This window comes from Podarcis filfolensis (genome assembly GCF_964270895.1).
Source record: "Podarcis filfolensis genome assembly, chromosome: 5".
Lineage (NCBI taxonomy): Eukaryota > Metazoa > Chordata > Lepidosauria > Squamata > Lacertidae > Podarcis > Podarcis filfolensis.
This window is the reverse complement of record NC_139608.1, coordinates 16,076,220-16,103,754: the sequence shown is the minus strand read 5'-3', so window position 1 is coordinate 16,103,754 and position 27,535 is coordinate 16,076,220. Positions and strand designations below refer to the sequence as shown.

Here is a 27,535-nt window from a genome sequence, read left to right as displayed (position 1 = left end):
CAGAAATTGATTTGCTCTAAGATTTAATGCTATTAAAAGCCGCTGGCTTAGGGAGGCTGCTTGGCGTGAATGAAAAAGCTTTTCAAAATTATTGATAAGGGAGGATGCAACCCATCTGCTGAGAACTTGCCAACAAGCGGGAATAAAATAAACGAGCCCCTTTTGCTCGGTTAGCAGGCAGAGGGCACCAGCACCTGCAGGGCGAGTCTGAAGCACCGAGGCAAACGGCTGCAACATTGATGAGCTTCACTCGTAGCCAGGGCTTACTTGGACTGAAGAATTCAGAAGGGGCGAAAATGGCTGATTCAGCTTTCGGGACAATAGAAGCCACTAATGCTTGTATCTGAGGCCGGGTTAGATGTTTTAAGAACATATATCCTCCTCTCCTTTTCCCCGTAGCATTTCTTCAACACATAGCATGATATGACCATGCTCTGGGGTTGTACTCTGTTCCCTGCAGTTTCATGTCCTTGGACAGCAGCTTGCTGGGGATGGGATGCTGTGATGTCACATTTCGCGTTACTAGGTGCTACCAGAGGAGGGGGAGCAGGATAGAGGCGGCGGCTGTATTCAACATCACCTGCATCACCCTTCTAACATTGGTTCTGCTCTGTCTTAAATATCCACACCTGGCCTTTGCTTCAACACTAATGTTATTGTTGTTTAGTCGTTTAGTCGTGTCCGACTCTTCGTGACCCCCTGGACCAGAGCACGCCAGGCACTCCTGTCTTCCACTGCCTTCCGCAGTTTGGTCAAACTCATGCTGGTAGCTTCGAGAACACTGTCCAACCATCTCGTCCTCTGTCGTCCCCTTCTCCTTGTGCCCTCCATCTTTCCCAACATCAGGGTCTTTTCCAGGGAGTCTTCTCTTCTCATGAGGTGGCCAAAGTATTGGAGTCTCAGCTTCAGGATCTGTCCTTCCAGTGAGCACTCAGGGCTGATTTCCTTAAGAATGGAAAGGTTTGATCTTCTTGCAGTCCATGGGACTCTCAAGAGTCTCCTCCAGCACCATAATTCAAAAGCATCAATTCTTCGGCGATCAGCCTTCTTTATAGTCCAGCTCTCACTTCCATACATTAGTACTGGGAAAGCCATGGCTTTAACTATACGGACCTTTGTTGGCAAGGTGATGTCTCTGCTTTTTAAGATGCTGTCTAGGTTTGTCATCGCTTTTCTCCCAAGAAGCAAGCGTCTTTTAATTTCGTGACTGCTGTCACCATCTGCAGTGATCATGGAGCCCAAGAAAGTAAAATCTCTCACTGCCTCCATTTCTTCCCTTTCTATTTGCCAGGAGGTGATGGGCCCAGTGGCCATGATCTTCGTTTTTTTGATGTTGAGCTTCAGACCATATTTTGCGCTCTCCTCTTTCACCCTCATTAAAAGGTTCTTTAATTCCTCCTCACTTTCTGCTATCAAGGTTGTGTCATCTGCATATCTGAGGTTGTTGATATTTCTTCCAGCAATCTTAATTAAAACACCATAATTATTACATAAAACAAATAAATGAAATACTGCTTAAATAGAAGTGTGTTGCATTCAATACAAAATGTTACCGAAATACCACTTGAATACAGCACAATGATGCTTTGAATGAAACGATGGAGGAAAAGCCCTTTGCAATGACATCATTTATTTCTAAACGACCATTAACTGGAAAAGGGGCATATGTGTGTTTTAATCAGGTTTTTTTTTTTAATTAGCACTAAAACACTTTCCCCGGAGTATGTGTGCACGTGTGAAATGTCTGTTGTAGTGTTTTGTGCCTAGTAAGCATGCCCAATATTTATTGCGCTATTTTGGGTCCTGATTTTTAACAACTTTTTGTACTTCTGCAAACTTATGAGTTACATACCTCTTCCAGCTAGGTGCCCTTGGTTACTGTGCTGTTGGCACCCTGAGAGTGAATTCATCATTACTTAGAGTGACAATGATGTTCCGCAGTTGAGGACCAGCATTTCAATAGGTTCCAGAGCTGAACTCTGGCCAGCAGCCTTGGATCAAAGTGAGTCAGTGATGGCTCAGTGCAACACAATGAAGATAGGCTTCCTTGCACATCCCTTTGGCAGAACCAGCTGTTCTTGTCTAGTACTCTAGAGGGCACCCAAAGGCATTTGTTCAGCTGTCTAAAGTACCAGAAGTTCTGCATCTGTCATGGCAGGTCTTGCTGGGTTGGGACATGGCCAGCAGGAAGTTCACCTGCCAGCATGCCCAGAGGATGTAGAAGAGAAAGAACAGATGGCTCAAGCCAGCATCCTACATCCCATGCTGCAGAGCAGGGACATAAGCCAGAAAAATAGAGAAAGGAAAACCTTAAATAGAAGTCAGGAACGTTCAGGATCTCTACCCCAGTCATAGATTTGTGACCTCAGACAATAGCTGTGTCTGTCTTTTTTCCCCTAATAGCCCCAAGCCATTGACCCAAGGAGAAAAATACGAGGTCAATGAAAGCAGGAGGAATCCTCCCCACTTTCTGACCCATTCACATGGGTGTCATCAGTTGTTTACATACAGTGATTACTTATTGTCCTACCATGGGAGGGGATGCAGGTGGCTCTGTGGTCTAAACCTCTGAGCCTCTTGGGCTTGCCAACTGGAAGGTTGGCAGTTTGAATCGCTGCGACGGAGTGAGCTCCCGTTGCTCTGTCCCAGCTCCTACCAACTTAGCAGTTCGAAAGCACACCAGTGCAAGTAGATAAATAGATCCTGCTGTGGCAGGAAGGTAAACAGCATTTCCGTGCGCTCTGGTTTCCATCATGGTGTTCTGTTGAGCCAGAAGTGGTTGAGTCCTGCTAGTCACATGACCTGGAAAGCTGTCTGCGGACAAACACCAGCTCCCTCAGCCTGAAAGCGAGATGAGCACCGCAACCCTATGGTTGCCTTTGACTAGACTTAATCACTTAACCGTCCAGGGGTCCTTTTTACCTACCATGGGGTACATGCAACCACACAGTAGTTTAATACACATTGTGTATTGTGTAAGGCAGCTTTATATTTGCTCACAGTGCCCAATCACGTAGTGATGCAAATTTGTATCATGCTCCCATTATCCACATTTTTGAAATGGTTGCAGATGCGTGTATGGTACTATCAGGCTTACAGCAGAAATGGATGCTACCTTTACCTTGTGGCAGCTGGCAACACATGTTAAGTTTAAACATGAGCACCATGTGCTATATATCGGCATACGTAGAGCCACACAGAGTCATGTATGAGGAAGAAAATGTAGGATTGCAATGTTGTATCAGACCAAAGGTCCACTAAACCCAGCTCTCTTTCCATGCATTAGGCCACAGGTCTGACTCTGGATAAAACAGCTCTCTGCATTCTACCAGATCAGACTTTTTCTTCCTGCTCTGAGCAGTGGTGATAAAAAAGAAGAGACAAAAGAATACTGAACTGCTAGTGGTACCTCCATGCCCACCTTTCAAACAAAGATGGCAAAATCTGCAATGGGAAATCAGAATAAAGCATGCAAATTATGCAGTTTCACACGAAATGTTCCTTTGGACACTTGGTGCAAACGTGTGCATGGTTTGTTTTTTGAGAGGAGTTGGTGCTGTATTTGCATATAGCATATCAGAAAACTCATACCAGATATCTGATACCATATCAGCCTCATTTGGTATTACAGCGATTCTGCCAGCAGCAATAAAGAAAAAGCTGGGCTTTGCAGAAGAGTTTCCAAACAAACAGCCCGTCAGACTGGCTGTGGCAGTTTGTTTTATACCCAGACATTCTGTTGGAAGAAGACAGCTGATCTATCACGCAAATGATTCCAATTGTTACTTTCTAAGAAAAGAAATCACCATTCAAATTGTGTTATGATGATACATATTTGCGGGTCTCTTTGTCAGTCGCAATGAATATACAAACACATGTGCGTGACTTGAAAGTATCGCCCATCCCAAATCAGTTTCCTCTCTTTATTTTCCTTGAATTGAGTTCCAAATGAATTTGATGTGTCCTTTGATGTCTCGTGATTGGGCTTTATGGTTCATTTTCTCTCTTTCCCTCTCTCCAGCTTGTCACATTAACACTTACGGACAAAGCTGCCGTCAGCGTTGCAATTGTAAGAACGCAGCACTCTGTGACCACATCACTGGGGCGTGCATATGCACAGCTGGATGGAGAGGACCGGTCTGTCAGGAAGGTACATTGTGGGTTTAAATTTGGGCCTAGTTTGGCCAAACAGTAGATCAAGGTGGCAATGAAACAAAGGTCTGGTCTTCATATGCAGTAGAATGAGATGGAAAGGTAAAAAAGGCAAAGGACCCCTCGACGGGTAAGTCCAGTCACAGGCGACTATGGGGTCCGGTGCTCATCTCGTTTTCAGGCCGAGGGAGCTGGCGTTTGTCCAAAGACAGCTTTCCAGGTCAGGTGGCCAGCATGACTAAACCGCTTCTGGTGCAACGGAACATTGTGACAGAAGCCAGAGCGCACGGAAATGCTGTTTACCTTCCTGCCACAGCAGGATCTATTTATCTACTTGCACTGGTGTGCTTTTAAACTGCCAGGTTGGCAGGAACTGGGACAGAGCAACAGGAGCTCACCCCATTGTACGGATTCGAACCGCCCACCTTCCAATCAGAAAGCCCAAGAGGCTCCGTGGTTTAGACCACAGCACCACCCACGACCCCAATGAGATGGTAGAGACTTAAGGTAGTAATATAGCCTGTACCACTTGTGACAGCAGGAAGGGATGCCATTTTTTAATGCATAAAAACACCGCCTGCAGGTAGGAGATTCACATGTCAGTGAGAAGTCTGACTAGGACCCTTTTTCATTAGATCAGAAGTCGCCAACCTTTCTGGGCTAGTGGGAACATCTGGAATTTTGAGAAAGTGTTACGAGCACAAACTGGCCATCATAGGGGTGTGGCATAATGCAAAATGTCTGCCACATCCAAAAGAGCAGGAAAAGAGGCTGGACAAAATGGTAGCGGCCTGCCCCTTGCCATCATTGTCCCTGTTAATGGGAGAAAAGACAGGAGCATCAGCCCAACAAAACTAAATTATATTAGTTTAACCCAAATATCTTTTGATATGGTCATGTTGCAACTTTTTACACTGAACATTTCCCCACCCCTCATATGCCCACATTTCATTGGATGCTAGGATTGCATCCCCACCTTCCCACCCCCACCTTCCCACCCCTCCATACATCATACCTACATCACAGAAGGGGTGTAACCGAAGACCACCCCCCACAAACATCATACCTACATCACAAAAAGGCGGTCTACAACAGAAATCTGAGTGTGTTGTTCATCTCCTGTCTGGCAGGTTACCTGTTAATGATCACTTGATTGGATACCCTGGGGAGCCTGGCCAGTTTTTTGTAATGACAAATACTTGGTTCCTGAGCCAGGTCACAGGCTCACCCTATTCATACACAGACATACCCTTAAGACAGGATTTGTGAACGAAAAGACAATGGGGAGGCTTTTCCATTTTCCTTCGACCTTGCAGAGAAATATTTGAGGTCCATTTGGGAGGGACAAAATGGTTTCAGGACTTTTTCTGTGGGGTTTCAGACATGTGGTTTATATATGCAGTTATGAACATTTATCATATATATATATATATATATATATATTATTTCACTGCTTTTCATGCCTCCATAACAAGAAATTCCTGAGGAATAATAGTGAGCAAAGGCAGCTCCCTTCTCTGGTCTCCCTTAATGGCACTCTTGAACCCATGAGGTACGAAAAGCGTCCTTTGCAACAGTCAAATGCAGAACATGCCTCATCCTCATTTTTTAAAATGACTCCTTTGCACAATTTTAGTGATGGTCCTTTCATGTTAAGCTAAAAATATATTCTTGTCCACAGCCTGCCCTCCGGGTCTGTATGGTAAGGACTGCCTGCAGCATTGCATCTGTCAAAACCAGGCTACTTGTGATCCCGCGACTGGAGAGTGCCTATGCCCCAAAGGATGGACCGGAATAGCCTGTGAACTGGGTAAATTTGAGAAAATATTGTCAATATTGCTTCCATATTCATTTCAGTTCATATAATGGCTCGTCCCCAAAGGGCTTGGGTGAGTAACAATACACTATAGCAATAAACCTACATTGGTTAAACTCAATCTAAGCAGAGCTGAAGGTCAGCTGCCAAGACTGAGTTCTTTTCAGGCTGGACAGTTTCATTCATAAACTAGTGAAAGTCTATTCTCTTTCACTGCAGAGTGTGAAGCAGGGAAGTATGGAGAAAGGTGTCAGCAGAGCTGCAGCTGTAGCAATGGTGGAATTTGTGATCATCGTTCAGCGAAATGCACTTGTCGTCCAGGCTGGATTGGGGACCATTGTGATACTCGTAAGGATCGCAGTTATTTTAACTTTATAAAAGGCCCCTGTGATCATCAAAAATATTTGTGTTGCTGTATCCATTTGTGATTATGTGCCATTTCTGCACTCACTACATCTTGCAGTTATGTGCCCTTTCCCACATAACTTTTGGTCCTGCATCAAGCCTTAAGATAGGAGCTCTAAAGCTGCAGTAATGATATCCGTTACACTGGAGCATTTGCACTGGTGTTTAATGGGACTTCGGTAAAAAGGCCTAAATCAGGCATAGGCAAACTCGACCCTCCAGATGTTTTGGGACTACAGCTCCCATCATCCCTGGCCAATGGTCCTGTTAGCTAGGGATGATGGGAGTTGTAGTCCCAAAACATCTGGAGGGCCAAGTTTGCCTATGCCTGGCCTAAATGAATGGTTTCAGGATTTCTGTCTTAGGGTGGAATCTATTGGAGCGCCCTCTGGTGGTGGGCAACAACAGTGGCTGGAGTGGAAGGTAAGGAGGACGACGACTTGGTCTGATGCCATTGCACGAAAGCAGAGAAACTGGCTCAGGATCCAGTGGTTCCTGGGCCAGCTCGGTTTTGCTCACGCTCTGCCTTGGAGTGCCCCATCTGGGGGCTTTCTGTGGGTTCTTGCCAGCGGAGATACTCCCAATGGACCTACAGCCCACCATAAGCCAGTTTTGGATTGCTCTGTTAGTGTATTATGTTGCTGACTGAATCAAATGCAAAAGCTCGATCTGCGTTCTCTGATTCTTTGCCGTCCTTTCAGGTATGGGGACTCCTGTCTTCCTTTTCCCCCTTTCAAGGTATGGCTTCTTTCTCCTCCTTCTAAACCTATCATCTCAATGGCTTCCTTTACATACACACCCGCTCTCTTTCCCTTCAGGTGAAAACTGAAGTCAAGGACCCCGTTGTCTGTTATGCTTGATGGTGGACAGTGGGACCCTTGACTTTGGTTTCTACCTCTGTCTTATATCTTGAATAGCTCACAAATAGGCCAAATGCTTTACAGAAACTAGGGGTGGATAGATCACTCAGTTTCTGGTCAGTGCCACTTTCACATTTCACTTTCACACTGAGGTCCAGCTCTGAGGGCCTTCTGGTGGTTCCCTCCCTGCGAGAAGTGAGGTTACAGGGAACCAGGCAGAGGGCCTTCTCGGTAGTGGCGCCCGCCCTGTGGAATGCCCTCCCATCAGATGTCAAGGAAATAAACAACTATCTGACTTTTAGAAGACATCTGAAGGCCGCCCTGTTTAGGGAAGTTTTTAATGTTTGATGTTTTATCACTTTATTAATATTATTATTAATATTAGTCTTCTGTTGGATATCCACCCAGAGTGGCTGGGCAAACCCAACCAGATGGGCGGGCTATAAATAACTTATTATTATTATTATTATTATTATTATTATTATTATTATTCACATGTGTTCATCCAAAAGTCTGTTCCATCTCATTTATGTGTGATTTTATTTTATTTTTAAACTACACAAAATTTGTATATAAATGGTCACACATGACACTGTGGAATTCTCCTAAGTCCAGCTTGTTTCGTATATTAGCAAACTGATGTGTCTACATTCATAAGGATGTAGCCCTACTGAGAGTAGACCCTTTGAAATTAAGCCAGGTCCATTAATTTCAGGGGGTCTACTCTGAATAGGACTCACATGAGAAACTTTCGAGACCCCTGAGTTATGAAAAATACCCAGAGAGGATGTGCAGCATGTGTAGGCCTCAACTGTGTGGTTGGACACTCATAATATAGATAAAACATTCTAGAATTTTGCTTTACAGGGTTTAACTCTGTGCCACACCTTTCAGATTACAAATCCTGACCTTCAGCGTGACACTCATAATTTTGAGATGTCCCTGTTGATAAATATTGACTATTTCCTGAGGTGGTGGTGGTTGCGCTCAAATGATTCAACCCCCTGCCCTCTGGGACAGAACGCATTCATTTTGCTTGTGTTTCACAATTTATCCTCAGCTTGTCCAAATGGTTCCTTTGGGGAGAGGTGTGAAGGGCTGTGTGACTGTGAGCACAGCTCCTCCTGCAACCCCCAGACTGGAGTGTGTCACTGTGAAAAAGGCTGGAGAGGAGAACAGTGTGACAAGCGTAAGTTCCCATTAAGCCCTCTTTTGCTCTGTGACATCTCAAATCCCACTGACCTGAAGTTGTCCATAAAGGTAAAGGGACCCCTGACCATTAGGTCCAGTCGTGACCGACTCTGGGGTTGCGGTGCTCATCTCGCTTTATTGGCCGAGGGAGCCGACGTACAGCTTCTGGGTCATGTGGCCAGCATGACTAAGCCGCTTCTGGCAAACCAGAGCAGCGCACAGAAACGCCGTTTACCTTCCCTCCGGAGCAGTACCTATTTATCTACTTGCACTTTGACATGCTTTTGAACTGCTAGGTTGGCAGGAGCAGGGACCAAGCAATGGGAGTTCACTCCGTCACGGGGATTCGAACCGCCGACCTTCTGATCGGCAACTCCTAGGCTCTGTGGTTTAACCCACAGGGCCACCCGCGTCCCTGAAGTTGTCCATAGTTTTCCAATAAATGAAGGCTGAGGAGCCTAGTCAAACCATGCTCATTTGGGCTATTGTTTCTCCCTCCCCCCCCCTCTCTCTCTCTCTCTGCCCACAGTGGTTTCTTGGCTTGTGCATGGCTCACTCGACTTGTTTATCCTGAGCACAAGCTGCTGGATAACACTGCAGACAACAATAGGGGTTAAACAATGGCATGTGGAGGGGAGAATTCTAGGGAACAGCAAGAGGGCCATTTGGAGCCGTAGGGAGAGGGTGGGTCACAGTACTTAGAAGTATATTCAGACTTCTAGCAGAGATGGCTTTGCATTTATTTTCTCCAGTTTGCCTGCCTGGCTACTATGGCAGCAATTGCACTGAGCGCTGCAAATGCCCTCCAGGTGTCCCTTGCAACCACGTGAGCGGGGAGTGCGGCTGCCCTCCAGGTTTTGTGGGCAGTGGCTGCGAAAGAAGTAAGTCCCCTAATGTGTGTGTATGTGTTGTCATGAAGGAATAAGGTCATTCATTCATTCATCATTCGTTCATCACCGGAACCTGTATACTGCTTAAAGCTCTCTAGGCAGTTAACATAAAATAAAACTTACATTAAAAGTCTGGAGAGAAGTCAGAGTTAAAAACAAGCTGACATGAGAAGAGGTTATAAATATGCATCAAGAAAGTGAAATGTTAAAAACACATATCAGTTTTACGTATCTGGGTAGGCTTGCCTAGACAAACAAGCTTTTAGCAAAAAAAAATTTTTTCTTCCAGTAGCACCTTAAAGACCAACTAAGTTAGTTCTTGGTATGAGCTTTCGTGTGCATGCACACTTCTTCAGCTTTTAGCAGGCACTGAAAACAACACAGTAAAGGCACCTGCCTCGTGTCAATGGGCAGGGAGTTCCACAGTGAAAGAAGTGAAGAATGAACTGTATGTGGTTCATTTAATTAATTTAAAGCAAGGTGGTTCATTTAATTAATTTTAAAATCTATACCTCAGATGTATCCCTTATTTATAAATTTTGAGGAACTTCTGGCATAAAGCAGCCTACAATAAAAACCAACCCCTACCTGACAATAAGATATGCAAATACAAAATACAGCACAAGAAAACAATGAACAGGCATGGAAAGTGGAGCACAGAAATAGAGTATCTAGCATAATGATATAACTGTAGAGTTGGAAGGGACCACGAGAGCCATCTAGTCCCACCCCCTGCAATGCAGGAATCTTTTGCGCAATGTGGGGCTCGAACCCTGAGATGAAGATGTTCTACCAAGTGAGTTATTACAGCGCATAAAACAGTCGGAAGGCACACCAACAAGAATCTCAGAGTGGCTAATTTGAAAAGGCTTGGGAGAGAGCTGCAAAGGAGAAAGAGGGGTAGCCCATAAACCCAGGACACAGATCAGGAAACTATGGATTCCCATTACGTTCAAACTGGACCTTACTGAGGTTTTGACTCATTGAACCCAAAGGGTGCTTCGCATGTGCAGTTCTTGCTTTGAAGGTCTGTAGTGTTTGGTACACAATTTCCTCCAATGCCCTAGCAGGTGCAGAAATGGAGCATTGATTTCTCCCACCCCACTTGAGGCCGGTTCATACATGCCCATTCATCATTTGCCGACTGATCCTTGAAGTGATGGCTCTCATATGTGAATGGGCCATCACAGATAGCACTTTCACATCACTTCAAAAATGCTATGCAATTAGTTTCAATGTTAACTTTAACCAATTCATGTTAATGGATTGGTTTAACATCAATTGGTTTAACCGCCTGGGATAACTCAGCTGGTAGGACATGAGAGTCTTAATCTCAGGGCTGCAGGTTCAAACCCCACATTGGGCAAAAAGATTCCTGTATTGCAGGGGTTGGAGTAGATGACCGTCGTAGTCCCTTCCAACTCTACAATTCTATCGTTCTATGTGAGTTGTCATGTGACATGATCAAGTGTCCTTGCATGTGTGAACCAGCCCCTAAGTAACTTGGATGCTTTCCCATGACATGTCACTGGAAACACACAATTTAAACATACACTTGTATTTGTGGTGGAGAATAGCTCACGTAGCATAAACCGCAGACTTTTAGCATGAGCTCCCCGCCAGGGCAGAGAGAGAGAACCAGGAAAGAAACAGCACAAGCATTTGAAACTGACTTGAAGCTTTAAGGCATCTGTGGGCGAGAGAGTCACCACGCATATTTGGGAGACTCTCCTGAGTTTTATTATTTTAGTCGATTTTCCTTGACATCAACCTATGACTTTCTCTAAGTGACAAGAAAATTGCAACTGGCCCATGACAGTTGGGCACAAATTGACTGAGCAAAACAAAATCAAACCACAAAGTAATCCCCAAGCAAACGTAATAAACCCAAAGTCCCAGAGGGCAGCATTCTTCTGCAGGCAGCGGTCTTATTGAATAAATTCTACCCGGCTCTTTGTTTGAGCACTGTGTTTACCAAGACAAATGTAATTCATCGGTTTACATTTCCTCTTCCCTCAGCTTGTCTGCCAGGCACATATGGGGAGAACTGTAACCAAGTATGTCAGTGCTCTGGAAAGAATGAAGAGTGCCATCATGTCACCGGCAAGTGTGGCTGCCTGCCAGGTTACTACGGAATCCGCTGTGACCTTCGTAAGTGTCACTCTCGCTTCATCAACATTTGCCTTTGCTTGATCGTTAGGATCAGATTTGAATAGGGACTTGGCCCTTCGTTCTCTTAACAATGGTGAAACTCTTCCTAGGTAATGCAGAGATATGTTTTTATACTTATATTCACGTGATTATATTTTAAAATATCTGTTCTAGTTTTTCTGGCACGCAAGTAATAATAATAATAATAATAATAATAATAATAATAATAATAATTTATTATTTATACCCCGCCCATCTGGCTGGGTTTCCCCAGCCACTCTGAGCGGCTTCCAACAGAACACTAAAATACAATAACCTATTAAACATTAAAAGCTTCCCTAAACAGGGCTGCCTTCAGATGTCTTCTAAAGGTCTGGTAGTTGTTTTCCTCTTTGACCTCTGGTGGGAGGGCGTTCCACAGGGCGGGTGCCACTACCAAGAAGGCCCTCTGCCTGGTTCTCTGTAACTTGGCTTCTTGCAGTGAGGGAACCGCCAGAAGGCCCTCGGAGCTGGACCTCAGTGTCCGGGCAGAACGATGGGGGTGGAGACGCTCCTTCAGGTATACTGGACCGAGGCCGTTTAGGGCTTAAGTAGGTGATGTGTTAGAAGTTAAACACCATTTTGAACCATTTGGGCCATTGTATTTGCAACCTCAAACCAGCATAAGCCAGTGGGGTTGTTGTTTTTATTTTGATTATATATTTTGTGGTTTTATATTCTGATTTTGTTCTGTGAATCGCCCTGAGACCTCTAGGTATAGGGCGGTATATGAATTCAATAGATGATGATGATGATGATGATGATATTATTATTGGGAAGGCTAGACTTGGACCTCGGAGCATTGGGTACTAATTGTTGGTCAGTCATGAACTCACACGGACCATGTTGCCCAGCCTCAGTTCTTCATCTGTAAAATGGGAATTACCAGGCCCAAATCTCACGCTTGTTTTGATGTGGCACAGCCATTGCAAAATGATTTCACTTAATTCCATGCGGTGAGTGGTTCTTGTTTGTGCATGTGGGTTTACTCCTCTCCACGTTGACAGCTGATACTAATAAACTCAGATACTTTGTTCCAAAGTGTGCATTTCCAAGGCGCAGTGCAGAAGGAAATTTGTATCCACAACTGCTGTCTTGGTCTACATGTCTGGTGTCATGCATAACTGTATTTTGTACTTTGCTTTAAAACGGCTGTGGAAATGCTTTTTAAAAAATCTGTGCAACCAGGGTTGATAACATTTACAAATTGGTACTGCGTCTAAATTTACAAATCACACAGGGTTATAGATTTAAGAGATAGAGGCTGTGAGTTGGCAAACCCAGGTTTAGTATATATTTATGTGCATATTTATACTCTATCTGTCGTTTTTCACTTTAAAATGTTCTAAACCACATTAAGCCTATGGGACAGGGTGGGATATAAATTTAAATAAAAGGACTGATTTATAGGTGGGAAGAATTTATTGCAAAGCACATTCTGCTGGGTAAAGGACTCTTTCCCAATTATCCGTTAACAATTTTATTAGTGCTAAAAGCATTAATTGGTGGATTGGTATGATGAATCAATCAGCATATTTATCACAGACTTTAAATGGCTGTAATTGATTATCTCTTCTGTAAAAGGGTGTTCAGTACAGTTGGCAGCGTAGAAAACAAGCTGGGTGCATCTTCTTGATTTAGGAAATATGCTTGGCCTAATTTTCCTTATCAAGTGACATTGATATTAATTGATATTTATTTCTGATAGTGAATATGAGAGTTGCTACTGCAAAGCCAAATTAGATACTACATACACTTCAGAGATAATGTCCCTGGGAATTTTGAGGGAAGTCAAAATATTTTTGGTAAAATTAAAAGTTTGTAGGGAGAAGTATTTCACACTTCTCTAAAAGCTGTTTCACATATCTCCCATTGCCTTTGACTCGCACACACTACCCCCAAAAAGTTTCCCAAAAGCTCAAAGCATTCAACTGAGCATGGATGGTGGTTATAAAAAAGACATGCTGCAAGTAATAAATCAAAAGCAATCTGTTAAAGTCAGCCTTTACACTGCACAACCTTCATAGGAACAATCAAATTAAAACAAATTGCTGTCCTGAGTCAAGGAATGCAGAGTAACCTGAAGGACATACCACCAGTTGGCCAAGACTTTCTTCATAATAACTTTTTTTTTAAATCAGCAAAGCCATGTGTCTAAGAGTGACTTCAGTGAAATGATTTGTGGAGTGGAACAAAGATGATGAATTATAAGAAACACGAACTGATCTGGCTAAAAAGGAGGATTATATTTCATTATCTTTTTATTTGCAGCTTTAAATTAGCATTTTCTTCTTGCTGTTCACATCCTCTTCTAAGAATAAAACACCTTCCCTTTAGTTCATAGCCTGGATTTTTTTTTGGCAGGCTGTGTGTGATGCACATAAGTTGGGAGTTATTCTGGTGTGCCCCATTCTTTCTGCACTGAACTTACAGTAAGACAGGGCATTTTAGCCCAGGGCTAAAGACATTAGGTGAGTTCACACATGCATGCACATTGCTTGCTTTGTGTCTTTGGTGCTACTAAATGTGTGAACAACCACCAGTGTAAAGCAGTGATCTGGTGTGGGATGATCTGAGCATTCTCCCTGTGGTGTTTGAGCTGTCATAGGCCATTCACACATGCAAGTCAACCCTTGATGCCCCACTCAGCAATTGATGGGCATGCAACTGTGAACTGGCTGAGCATACATCCAGGGCTGCTTCTGTTTTTCCACGGTAGACAGAAATTTGACTTTTCTTTTACAAAAAGGTGGAAGGCTTACCTGCACCCATTTGCAGCAAACATAGGAAACCATGGCTGGAGGAGTGGTGGTAAATGTGTCCTCCCTCACACTACTGCTACAGCAAGGATTGTTGGACTCCAACTCCCATCAGTCCTGGATGATGGAAGTTGTAGTCCAGCAATATCTGGAGGGCTGTTGTTGTTGTTGTTGTTGTTGTTTAGTCGTTTAGTCGTGTCCGACTCTTTGTGACCCCATGGACCAGAGCACGCCAGGCACTCCTGTTTTCCACTGCCTCCCGCAGTTTGGTCAGACTCAAGTTAGTAGCTTCGAGAACACTGTCCAACCATCTCGTCCTCTGTCATCCCCTTCTCCTTGTGCCCTCCATCTTTCCCAACATCAGGTTCTTTTCCAGGGAGTCTTCTCTTCTCATGAGGTGGCGAAAGTACTGGAGCCTCAGCTTCAGGATCTGTCCTTCTAGTGAGCACTCAGGGCTGATTTCCTTAAGAATGGATAGGTTTGATCTTCTTGCAGTCCGTGGGACTCTCAAGAGTCTCCTCCAGCACCATAATTCAAAAGCATCAATTCTTCGGCGATCAGCCTTCTTTATGGTCCAGCTCTCACTTCCATACATCACTACTGGGAAAACCATAGCTTTAACATCTGGAGGGCTACTGGTTCCCCACTCCTGCCCTACAAGATCCTGTGAAGTTGCACAGATATTTCCAGATCAAGTCCTGTGGATTGGTCCCGTGAAACTTTCAGTCCAATAAAAGGGCATAGAGTGTGAAATACATCGTATAGTAATTGCAGATGGATTGCCTCCTGCAGTTGCAGTCCAGCACAGCATTATAAGTATTTACATTCTGTTTATTTCATTGGGACTTAACAGGCACATACATTTCTCCTTGTCAGTTGTTCATATTTACAAGAGCAGAAACTAATTTAACGATTTACTACTTTTCAGTAAATCATAACAATAATTAACTGTTGGAAGATGCTTCGTTTGACCCTGGCTAGCTTTATTGCAAAGCCTTACTGCTCATGAAAAGGATATTTGCACTGTTCTTGGACACCATCTGTTTATCTTACTGATGCTCTTGTGGAAGGCTCACACCCCTGGAATGATGGTTTCACAGCAACAGCAGCTTGGCAAATGGTGACGAGAGGGGTAGGAGAGAAGATAAGACATCTGCAAGGAAGCATAACTGGAAGATCCTCTGAGAACATGGTAGCCCCATGTGTCCCACATTGACATCTGTACCAAACACAGCCAAACTTGCTCCTTCCTATGGATGACTCAGTGCATTGGGCAAGCTAAATGAGAGAATGGAGGAAATGAAAGAAATAGGATTCTCCGCTCCCAAATCATATCTTTGCTCTGCATGAGCATACCTGAACCTGTGTATCTATGGACTCTACTACTGAAAACACATCTCAGTAGCAGAATACATGGTTTTCATCTTTAGTCTTGGATAGCCGGTCTAGGAAACACTCATGCCTGAGATCATGAAGAACAAACTACTAAACAGGACCAAGCTAGATGCCTCTCAATAATGGGCACTTCCAAACAGTCTGTTTACTGAGCATTCACCTTCATTTTTTTTCAGTAAGGTTTTTGATGGCCTTGGCTATTTAATGAGCATTCATTCTGATTTGTCTATGTGGAGGTTAGATGATGTTATCAAATCAACTATTATTCCATGTTTTCCAGTCACTTATCACCAAAAGCTAGAAATTTGGGAGAAGTGGGTTTGTTGCAGGAGACCTCCCAGTTAACTGTAACTACACAACCTGAATTTGCTGGCATGTCATCGAACCTTACCTGAAAAACAGCAACAATCTGTTCACATGCTTCTTTGTATAATATTTAGATTGGCCCTCTGAGCTGAGGATATTAGGGTAGGTCAGAGATAGCCAAGGTGGTACCCTCTACAAGTTGTTGAGATGCATTTCCCACCATCCCTGACCATCAGCCATGCTGGCAGGGACTGATGACAACGGTGGTCCAAAAACATCTGGAGGGGACCTTGGGTTAGATGTACCAACAGTCTGTTTTAGTGTAAGGCAGCTTTATGCATCACAGAACACTGGTGCTTGGTTGGAGATTAATGCTGAAAAGGGGACCCCTGTGGTCAAACCATCAGCCTGGTTTGGCCAAGGTTGTGGGTTCAATCCCCCGCATATTCCTGCATTCCTGCCAACAAAGGTCCATATAGTTAAAGCTATGGTTTTTCCAGTAGTGATGTATGGAAGTGAGAGCTGGACCATAAAGAAGGATGATCAGCGAAGAATTGATGCTTTTGAATTATGGTGCTGGAGGAGACTCTTGAGAGTCCCATGGACTGCAAGAAGATCAAACCGATCCATTCTGAAGGAAATCAGCCCTGAGTATTCACTGGAAGGACAGATCCTGAAGCTGAGGCTCCAATACTTTGGCCACCTCATGAGAAGAGAAGACTCCCTGGAAAAGACCCTGATGTTGGGAAAGATGGAGGGCACAAGGAGAAGGGGACGACAGAGGACGAGATGTTTGGATAGTGTTCTTGAAGCTACCAGCATGAGTTTGACCAAACTGCGGGAGGCAGTGGAAGACAGGAGTGCCTGGCGTGCTCTGGTTCATGGGGTCACGAAGAGTCGGACACGACTAAGCGACTAAACAACAACAAATTCCTGCATTGCAGGGGTTGAACTAGGGGTCCCTTCCAGTTCTACATTTCTATGATTCTACTATCTCCAGGGCAGGAACATTTAGTATGCTTTCAAAAAAAAATAAAAAAATAGTTTGGGAGTGTACAAAGCCTCTCCCAAAGAACTTGAGCTGGATTGAGTCCAACCAGCATGTGGTTGGATATGGCTGGAAACCTTTCCTGGCAACAATTGCTATACTTATAGTACTATGAGAGGGAGAGAGAAAAAGCAGCACAAGAAATTATCCATAAAAGGTGTAGCTGGCTGGTAAGCAGAGGCTTTTAGCCGCCAAGAGCAACTGGGCTTTCATGTTCTCGAATTTTGGAGTGAAGAATTGAAATAGTGTCTTGGCAGGGACCAAAGGAAGCAGATAGCCTAGCAATAAGAATCGTTTTATTCACCCATAAATCAGTGTGAGGGCATATATGTCTGATGCACGATAGCAACACACCCCAACATCTAAATTTGCTCTAGTGAGCAGTAAATGTCATGGCATCACTCAGCTGTATCCAGATTAAAGGCACACCGAAACAAGGTGTTTGAATGGCAGCAAGCATTGGTTAAGGGTGGAGCTACACATTAAAGAGACCAGGAACGGATGCTGAAAAAGCCAGACTTCTGTTCCCCCAACCCCAGTGATGCCAGGACCTGGCTGGAAAAGGAGGCACCATAATGATACCAGGACACTGATCAGTTGAACAAAGTGTTAGGATGGGGGTAACTTGGCTGATTTCAGTGGTAGCTCCGTGATCTTCTTAATTCCTTCTTAAGAGGAATTAATGTCTAAAGAGCTGTCACAAGGAAGATGGAGCAAGCTTGTTTTCTCCCACTCTCTAGGCTAGGACCCAAACCAATGGATTCAAGTTACAAGAAAGGAGATTCTGACTAAACATCAGGAAGAACTTTCTGACAGTAAGAGCTGTGGAGGAGACTCCCACAACAGGTGGTGGACTCTCCTTCCTAGGTGGTTTTTAAGCAGAGATTGGTGGCCATGGGTCCATGCGGCCTTCAGTCCCGTCCCCCAAATGGACACGTTGGGCAGGGTGCTAGGAGGGCCACAAAAATCTGTGATACTCAGATGCTGCTTTTATATCTCGACCACACCTACTTTGACAGGCCATTCCCAGAAGGTTGACTATGGGTGAGTGTGGCAATCAACCATTTCTGCTTCAAATGCACCAATGTTTGATTTTTTTCCTTAAAGCATATAGTAGTTTGAGATTCATCTTAGGACCACAGCAGAGGAGAAAAGGGTAAAATTGCCTATCAGTTCCATGAATAATCACCCTTCTCAGCTGATGCTGTTTGCTTTTTATTACTATTACTATTATTATTATTTATAATCCAAGCATGTTGCAAATATGCATTTGCTGTCACATGTGCTAATTTGGCTCATCAGTTTTTCAGTAGATCTCAGGTGATCTTTCAGTTTTGACAGCCGAACTGCGCTATGGGTCTTCAGAACATCTGGGTTCCAGAAGGAAGCTATTACAGGGAACATCAAACAGTGTTGGAGGGTGGTGGGAGAAAAAGACAGAACTGGGAGTATGCTTATCCATGGGGGCGCAAGAGAGCACCACCACCCCAGATGAACCAAAAAACCCCCCAATTTCCAGCTTTAACTTTTCAAAAACACTAGGTCTCTAACATCTGTATAACCTGAGCAAAACGTGAAGCAGGCAATGTCTTATCCTTGACTGCAGCAATGGTGGTGTTTCAAATGTGTGTGTTTTGTGGGGGGTTGGTTGGGGTTGGTTTTGTTCTTGCAGAGTGTGTGTGTGTGTGTGTGTTTGTGTGTGTGTGTTGGTAAGGGAAGCCCCCACTACTTGCTACTGCTGTGAAAGGATTTAAGAACTGATGGTCATGGCAGGACTAATCCAGGCCAGAAGGAAGAAATCAGGAAATGACTTAGAGGGTTGGCTGCCATTCCTGCAGTTCCCAGAAAAAAAAACATAACACAGATACACAGGAAACTGTTAAATTAGAAAATGTCTTTATTAGATAACTGGCAGTTGGAAGCTGAAACCCTGTTTTTATGGGTGCTTAGCATACGAAAACGGCAGGGCTGTGTGTGAACTGGCCGCCCCGTCTTCAGACAGCCCATTTTGGGAAAGTGGGAACAGACAAGGGCGCTGTATTAAATGATAATTGAGTTAAATGTTGGCCACAGACGTGTGTGATCCATTGCTCGCAGTTGAACTGAAATAAATAGCAAGTTAGGAGGGTAAGTTTACTGGTAAGAGGAAGGATTATATGAATTGCCCTAACCATTTCCAGTCATGGAACAAAACGGTGTCAGTGTGAACTGGAAAACAATTCCATGAGCTTTGCCAAGTAAGAGTTGTGGGGACAAGGGAGTGGGGCGGGGGGTGGGGTGGGGGGAGATTCAGACTCAGGTGTCTGATGCAGAGTAAATAGCAAACTATTTAAACAAAAGCCAACTAGTGACCAGAAGGGAAGTGTGGTGGGCGAAAGAGACATTCATCGCAAGACAAGCCAAATGAGGTCATTATATGAAGGGTGTGTTCTATCCGCTTGGTAGATATTAAAAAAGGATGCTGGAGTGATTCAGTTTTCTCTGCCAGGAACCGAGATTTCAAATATAGACACCAAAAGCAGCAGAATTCAAGTCTCTCTGTCTCCCTGTGTGTGTGTCTTTAAATTGCCAAAAGAGAGAGGAAAACTGATCTACTCAGATTGTTTGATCGGGTGTTGACTGTATATTTGCAGCAAAAGAGATTTCTTAGGCATTGCAGTGACTCAAGGTTACTTTTTGAATTCACGTCGCCTTGGTCTCCAACCAACTGGGAAACTAAACTCATTGCCGGGGGGGGTGGGCAGAGAAACTTTTGTTTTCCAAGCATTCAAAAGGGAAAAAGCATGCTAATAAACATCCCTGCTTAAACTATGACACATTCAAGCTATAGGTGGTACCTATTGAAGGATGCAAGAGTAGCTATGCAGTGGTCCTTTCAGAGTGGTGAGCCTGGTAGGTTCAATATTGCCTGCTGCAATGATGATATGGATCCACACCATATCATTTTAAGCATCTCTCCCCCACCCCCCAAGAATCCCTGCACCCTCAACAAACCAGAGTTTCCAGGATTCTTTAGGAGAAACTGTGTGCTTTAGATGTGAGGTGTGGATTTGACCAGAGATGGAGGCTGCATGGCCCTGTTGGGCTAAAAAGCTGGTGCTGGTCTTTTAGGTAGGAGTGCCACCTTGGTTCTTGTGGTTGACTCAATGTTGGGGTTCTCCTGGCTCAGAAGCCAAGAGGCTGGTGGCATAAAAATCCCATAAGAAGTTATGGAGGAAAACCATTTCGTCCGAACTTGGGTGATCCCCAGTCGTATATAAAGCTCTCACTGTAGTCTCTTCCCCTCAGCTGAAGCCTAGAAGTGACATTAGTTGAGGAGAAAGTATTGGGTGAGTGAAGGAATTGCAAGAAGATAAGCACGAGGAAAAGTAGTCTACTGTCACCCATTTGGCCCCTTTGTTCTAAAATCAGGACCCACCCAGTTTTTTTTAATGTGACTGGAGTAAGCCAGGGCTGCCAAGATCACACCAAAGGCTGCATGCACTGCATACATTTAAACCACATGACTTCCCTGGGAACTGTAGCTTCTGCATTTCCCAGAATTCTTGTGAGGAGAGGCCACTTGCTTGAAATGCATTGTGTCTACACAGCCCAGGTTTCTGCACTGAATGGCTTTTCTCAGAGATGCTTTCTCCTGACTTCAACAGGATGCCCCAAAGGAACATACGGCCCGCATTGCCGGAAAGCATGTCAGTGTCTGAACGGAGGGCACTGTGACACTGTGACAGGAGCCTGTGACTGCCTGCCTGGTTTCATCGGAGCGGACTGTGGGAAAAGTAAGTGCCTCTCTAGGCCAGCGTCTTGTTTCCCACAGTAGCCAATCGAATGTTTGCGGGCAGCCCATGCACTGGGCATGAGGAAGTGAGCTCCATATATCACAATGACTACAGTTGCTGGCACACATTTAAACATGGAGCAATCCCAGCCCCTGGTGAGGAAGCAGTGGGGCTTATTTAACACAAAATGTCTAACGAAGCTAAATATTTTCTAGCAAACAGGCTGTGTACATGCCATGCTTTTAAAGCACATTCAAGGCACATTCTGCCCACCCAAAAGTATCCTTGGAACTGTAGCCTGCTCTCCCCAGAGCTACAATTCCCAGCACCCTTAACAAACTGCAGTTTCCAGGAAATGGGGGGGGGGGTAATTCTCTGAACGTGTTTTAAATCTGTGTTGGGCACACAGCCTTAGTAGAGTAAAAAAGAACAGCCTTCTCCTAAGAAAAGGAACTTGCAGATTTAACTTTTTGCAATGAGCTGGCAAACCATGCTGCTTTTTTCTTCCTTTTAGCTTGTCCAGATAATCACTATGGGGAGGGCTGTGCCTTATTCTGCTCCTGTGGTAAAGGACGTTGTGACTCGGTGACGGGCAAGTGCTACTGTCCACCTGGCCGAATTGGACCCAGCTGCCTTCAATGTATGAGATGATCAGCTTTTAAAGAGCCAGAACAAATGCAAAATATTAATAAATGTCTGTACTCCCTCAGGACTGGTCAGAGTTTCCAATCTTGGAGGCTAATGGATGCAAAAGTTTTAATACCACTGTCATGCTATTGCCTCCTACCTGCTGTTGTCTCAGCCATCCCCAGCTCTTGCTCAATGGTGTTTCCGTAAAGAAAGGGTTCATTTAAAATGTATTTTGATCCATTTATTTTTTTTTAGCAAAGTTCTTTCTCTGTCTTATATTGTATGGAAAGAGCAAGGGGTATACTTCGTAAAATCATCCCTGTGGGAACGAATTGGCTTTAAAAATCCTTTCATTCATTCCTGCCTTAACATTCAGTTTCCTTTGAGGAAAAATATTCACGGGGAAAGGCTGTAGCTCACTGCTTTGCATGCAGAAGGTCTCTGGTTCCATCCTTGACATCTCAAGGCTGCAAATGATTCCTGCCTGAAACCCTAGAGCACTATAGCTAATCAGTACAAATGCTGACATAGCTAGATGGTCCATCACTAGATTTGTAGAAGACAGCTTCACATTCAGAGTGCACTGGGGATCCTGGCTATCACCCCATCAACAATCCATGGTTTCATCCTTTTCTTTGTGTGTGCATGTTACAGTCCCTTCTCCTGGCTTGAAATACAGATTTGCTCGTCTTTTACAATTTCATTGTTTTGAGCAAAGTGGGGAATCTGTGGCCCTCCAGGTGTGGTTCCTGGACTACAACCACAACCATCCTTGATGGGGTTAATGGGAGTTGGGACTCTCAACGATACCTGAAAGACCAGAAATCTCCTTCTTCTCCTGTATAGTGGGAAGCTGTCCAGGGAATGGAGTTTGTCTCCCTTAGCTATGGCATTCGTTTTTGTGTTGCACTAAATTATTGTTTCTTCTTTAAAAAAAACCACTTTGTTAATTTACTATAGTGTGTCCCCAGGGAAGATATGGCCCCCACTGTCAGCTAAAATGTTTGTGTAAGAATGGTGGCATCTGTGATCCCGTGAATGGGACCTGCATTTGTGGACTTGGCTGGACAGGACGCTACTGTGAGAAAGGTAGTATTTATTTTCTCCTTCATTGCATTGTTTACAGACAAGCATTTCCCCTACATATTTGCATGGGATTTATGGTGCAATTCTCTTCACCCAGACAACCCAATTATAAATGACCAAATTACGCTGTGCTGAGTTTATTGGTTTGTAGAGTAGTGGTCACTGGTGTGAACTCATGGATATAACTGCTGAGAACATTTCATGGGAAGATACAAAACTACCCCAAAACCTCACGATAAAAGAGATGTGGTTTGTTACTAATGCTTTTGAAACCCTCCAAATAGTTGAAAGAGTTTTACTTGCAATGTTCTCAGCTATGTAAAATCATGTTTAATCTGGAAGAAGTAGCAGCAGGGTTTGAGTTTGCAATATTTCTCAGTTCTTCCTGTTGCCTTGTGATTGTTTAGCAGGGGAGCATTGTTTAGATTAGTAAGGTTTTCTGGACATTTCCCCCCTGCAGAATGTGCTCTTGGAAAATATGGCTCTGATTGTCAGCTAGATTGTGCTTGTCAGAATAACGGAACCTGCAACCGGTTTACTGGCTGCTGTCAGTGCACAGAAGGTTATTACGGACATTCCTGCAACTACAGTAAGTCATCAGCCAAGGAAGCAAAGCCAAGAGGCTAGCTTGGCAATAACAATGCATGCCTATGCAAGAATAACCACAGACATAATTTTAATATCTTGTTGCATCTCCTTAGAACTAATTGTCAAAATGTTCTGCTGCTAAGTGAACAAAATACTGAGTGATGTGTATAAGCATCTGTGAAGTAGTACATAGTTTAAATTATTGGAAGGGCCATATCTCTGGTTTGCATGTGGAAGGTGCAAGGCTCCATCCCCAGAATCTCCAAGTAGGGCTGCAAAGACCCCATCTGAAACCCTATGAAGCCACTGCCAGTCAGTGTAGACAATACTGAGTTAGATGGACAAATGGGTTTGACTTTGTATAAGTCAGGTTCCTATGAAGGTCCACTTAGCTACCAGCCTATCCTCTTACTGAAATGTTCAAATCTATCATGCACTGCATAGTTAAACTATGGAACAAGATCCCACAGGGGGCAGTGATGGTTGGTTGGTTTTAAAAGAGGATTAGAGAAATTCATGGAGGATAAGGCCATCAATGGCTGCTAGCCATGATAGCTGTATTCTGTCTCCATAGTTGGAGGCACTACCTAATGCTTCTGAATACTACTGTATTTTTTGGAAACCACAGGGGGTGCTGTTGTGCTCAAATCCTGCTTGTAGATTTACTACAGGCATGTGGTTCACCACTGAGAGAACAGGATGCTGGACTATGTGGGCCACTGCACTGATCTGGCAGGCTCTTCATATTTGATGATGATGATGATTATAAATAGTATTTTATTATTTTAATATTTATACCCTGCCCATTTGACTGGGTTGCCCTAGCCACTCTGGGTGGCTTCCAAAAAATATAAAAGCATAATAAAGCATCAAACATTAAAAACGTCCCTATACAGGGCTACCATCAGGTGTCTTCTTCCAGCATTCCAACATTACTATTAGTGTGGGACAAAATCCTGTGAAAATGGTGCAGCTTCTGAAATATCATTATCGTTTCACTTCTCAGCCTGCCCATCTGGATTTTATGGTCTCAACTGCCGGTATCCCTGCAACTGTAAAAATGGAGCCACATGTCTCCCAGCGACTGGGCTGTGTGTGTGCGCCCCAGGTTTCCAAGGGGTACACTGTGAAAAAGGTAAATTTCCTATTTAAGACAGCCCAAGTGCTGGAGCATCTTGGGGCCTGTTTAGCTGTGCTAAAGATGCTTTAGATTCAAACACTGGCATGCCATGCAATTTCTGAACATGGGAAGCAGTCCTATCAAGAGGTATTGGTATTAAATGAAATGTTAAGGCAAATTGTTTAGTTACGTTGCATTGTCTTTCCTACAACGGCAATATATATATATTGCATATGCTAATGCTCTACTTTTTCAGGTTGTCCAGCTGGAATGTTTGGAGACAAATGCAAACATCATTGTGAGTGTGCAGGATCAACTCGGTGTGACCCAGTTACTGGAAAGTGCTTTTGCCCACCTGGCACAACTGGGGACAGGTGTGATGTTGGTAAGATCCTGGAACAAAACTAATACATTTTCTTTTCCCTGTTGCTGGTATGAAGCAGAGCAACGTCCTGAAGTGGTAGAATAGACATCCTGAAGTGGTAGAATAGACTGTACCACCTAAGGCTGCAGATTCGAGGAGGCTGCCATTTTTTACTGCTCCACACATTTAAATAAACAAATAAGGAACATGCTGAAATTAAATGATCTTACACAGCAGACACATGTAACAGTGTCCTGACTGAATTGCCCTTTCCCCTTCCTGATGGGGAGGTACTGCTTAACCCTTTTCACGCTGGCCATTTTTTTTATTCAAAATGGCACCCACAAGCTGCTTTTTGCAACCCTGTAACTTCACTTCTCTCAGTGAGGGGATCAGCAGAAGGCCCTCAGAACTGGACAATAATAAGGGTGGTAAAAGTAAAGGTAAAGGACCTCTGACAGTTAAGTCCTGTCGCGAACAACTCTGGGGTTGCGGCTCTCATCTCACTTTACTGGCTGAGGGAGCCGACGTTTGTCCGCAGTTTTTCCGGGTCATGTGGCCAGCATGACTAAGCCACTTCTGGCAAAACCTTCCCGCTGGAGCGGTACCTATTTATCTAATTGCACTTTGACGTGCTTTCGAACTGCTAGGTTGGCAGGAGCAGGGACAGAGCAACGGGAGCTCACCCTGTCGCAGGGATTCGAGCTGCCAACCTTCCAATCAGCAAGCCCTAGGCTCAGTGGTTTAGACCACAGCGCCACCTGCGTCCCTAATAAGGGTGGTAGTAGGCCCAAACAGGACAGTGGGGGTTATACTGTGAGAGGCTTTGGGTCCACCAGATGCATAGCCTCATTCCCCTATCACCCTCTCAAAAAGGGGTGTGGGTGCACTAGCCCTGAAACTGGTACAGTTTTTTTTCCTTGCCACTGCAGTATATGTGAAAAGGATCTAAGGGTCTTGGTGGACCACAAGCTTAAGATGAGTCGACAGTGTGATGCAGCAGCAAAAAAAAAAACCCTAATGCTATTCTAGGTTGCATCAACAGAAGTATAGTGTCCAGATCAAAGGAAGTAATAGTACCACTCTATTCTGCCTTAGTCAGACCACACTTAGAATACTGTGTCCAATTCTGGGCATCACAATTTAAGAAGGATGTTGACAAGCTGGAATGTGTGCAGAGGAGGGCAACCAAGATGATCAAGGGTCTGGGAACTAAGCCTTATGAGGAACACTTGCAGGAGCTGGGTATGTTTAGCCTGGAAAAGAGGAGACTGAGAGGAGATATGATAGCCATCTTCAAATATCTTAAGGGCTGTCACATGGAAGAAGGAACATACTTGTTTTCTCCTGCTCTGGAGGGCAGGACTCAAACCAATGGCTTCAAGTTGCAAGAAAGGAGATTCCGACTAAACATTCAGGAAAAAAACTTTCCAACAGGAAGAGCTGTTCAGCATCGGAACAGACTCCCAGGAGAGGTGGCGGACTCTCCTTCCTTGGAGGTTTCTAAGCAGAGGTTGGATGGTCATCTGCCATGGATGCTTTAGCTGAGATTCCTGCATTGCAGGGGGTTGGACTAGATGACCCTTGGGGTCCCTTCCTACTGTGATTTTATGGAACCAACACACACTTCCCTGGCTTATGTGAGCCAAGCAGGTCTTAGGAAGTGGCCATTCCTTTGCCACAGACTCTTCCATCCACCCTCAACTCAAGCGGTTACTCTCATCTTGGCTTTTTGGATTAATCAGAGAGAATATCTGTGAACTTTGCAATCATGATTTATTCTCAAGCAGATTTTCTTTTCCTGAGAGTAGCTATAGTCAGGGAAAATCGTAAGGAAGCTGCAGAGGTCCCATCATTACAAGCCTTAAGGCTTATTTAATGTTTACACTGGGTGTAAACCCAGATGGTCTCCACTCGAAGCAACAATACACTGTTGAAATGTGGTCCCGACTATAAAGGGATGGAAAACAGCCTGTTGCTTACAAGTTCAAGATCCACAACCCAGAAGGGAAATGGCATGGTATGCTTTCAAATACAGCCAGTGTGAATGAAGTGCCCCAGGATGTTGGAAACGCGGAATTTGCTCCAACCCAAGAGCCTAAAAGAAAGGAAATGACTCTCTTCCTAGCTTGCCCCATTCCCTGCTCAAGATTCCAATCTTTCAGTTCTTGTGGTTTGAATAGGGACCACACAGTACAATGAGTAAGGCTACTTGAATGCAGAGAGCTTTTCCAGCTAGATAGTGTTTTTGTTTAGACAACTGGGGAACACAAGGGGGAAGCTCAGCACAAAAAATAAGAGTGAAGTTTTGTACTCCTTGGGGAAAAAACAGAAAAAAAGGAAAGAAAAGTAGAAGTCACTTTTATTTTCTTCGAAACAGTCTGTGCAACCCCCAAAGCTTAAAAAGCTGTTATGGGTTTGGTTTTATTTGCATTTTTATTTTCAATTAGGCCGAGTTCATCTGTGATATAACCATGAGCAGCTGTGACTGTGCAGCAGCTATAAAGATAAAAGGCCTGATTTTAATTTGAACTCTGGTAAAGCACCCATTAAACAACCATAATGTTAATTAAAAAAAAAAGCAAGAGAATATATAGGAGGTTTTTTATTAGGTTGCTTTTTTCTGCTAAATTAACATTGCAGACTTTCAAACAGATGTCTTAAATACACATTGTTATGAACATGAAAATGTGGTTATTACTTAAATTAAAATCAGGCCCAGAGGTGTTTGCAAGAGCCTGTCTCACAACGTTCCCTTAATTGAAAGAACTGAAGTGTCTGAATAGGACTAAAGAATTCTCCCGGTGGGGGGAAGCGATCCTAACTGCCCAGCAAATTGCTTTTGGTTATGTAATAGCTCAGATGGTGTAAAGAAAAGGTCTATTGTCTTTTATCACAGTCCAGGTGAGAGAAAGTGTCTATGGGAATATGTAGTAGTAGAATGATGGAGGTTTTCATT

General features: G+C 44.0%; 1 protein-coding gene and 1 long non-coding RNA gene across 9 annotated transcripts in view; one reads left to right on the top strand and one right to left on the bottom strand.

The window, feature by feature from the left end:
- Positions 1-27,535, top strand: part of LOC310762313 (uncharacterized protein) — a 221,115-nt gene that overhangs the window by 185,711 nt on the left and 7,869 nt on the right. For 2 of the 8 annotated variants that reach the window (XM_083613042.1, XM_083613041.1), the window contains 12 exons: positions 4,022-4,150; positions 5,834-5,962; positions 6,188-6,316; positions 8,294-8,422; positions 9,177-9,305; positions 11,334-11,465; positions 20,660-20,788; positions 21,303-21,428; positions 22,379-22,507; positions 22,965-23,093; positions 24,099-24,227; positions 24,469-24,597. In XM_083613042.1, the coding sequence (XP_083469168.1) occupies positions 4,022-4,150; positions 5,834-5,962; positions 6,188-6,316; positions 8,294-8,422; positions 9,177-9,305; positions 11,334-11,465; positions 20,660-20,788; positions 21,303-21,428; positions 22,379-22,507; positions 22,965-23,093; positions 24,099-24,227; positions 24,469-24,597 (1,548 nt within the window). Of the gene's footprint in view, positions 1-4,021; positions 4,151-5,833; positions 5,963-6,187; positions 6,317-8,293; positions 8,423-9,176; positions 9,306-11,333; positions 11,466-20,659; positions 20,789-21,302; positions 21,429-22,378; positions 22,547-22,964; positions 23,094-24,098; positions 24,228-24,468; positions 24,598-27,535 lie in introns of those variants that run through there. The other 6 variants (XM_083613044.1, XM_083613043.1, XM_083613045.1 and 3 more) reach the window with 6 other exon arrangements.
- LOC310762482 overlaps positions 14,997-27,535 on the bottom strand; it is a 46,035-nt gene continuing 33,496 nt past the window's right edge. Inside the window, exon 4 of the long non-coding RNA XR_014548009.1 lies at positions 14,997-15,541. This is a non-coding gene — a long non-coding RNA (uncharacterized lncRNA). The remainder of the gene's footprint in view (positions 15,542-27,535) is intronic.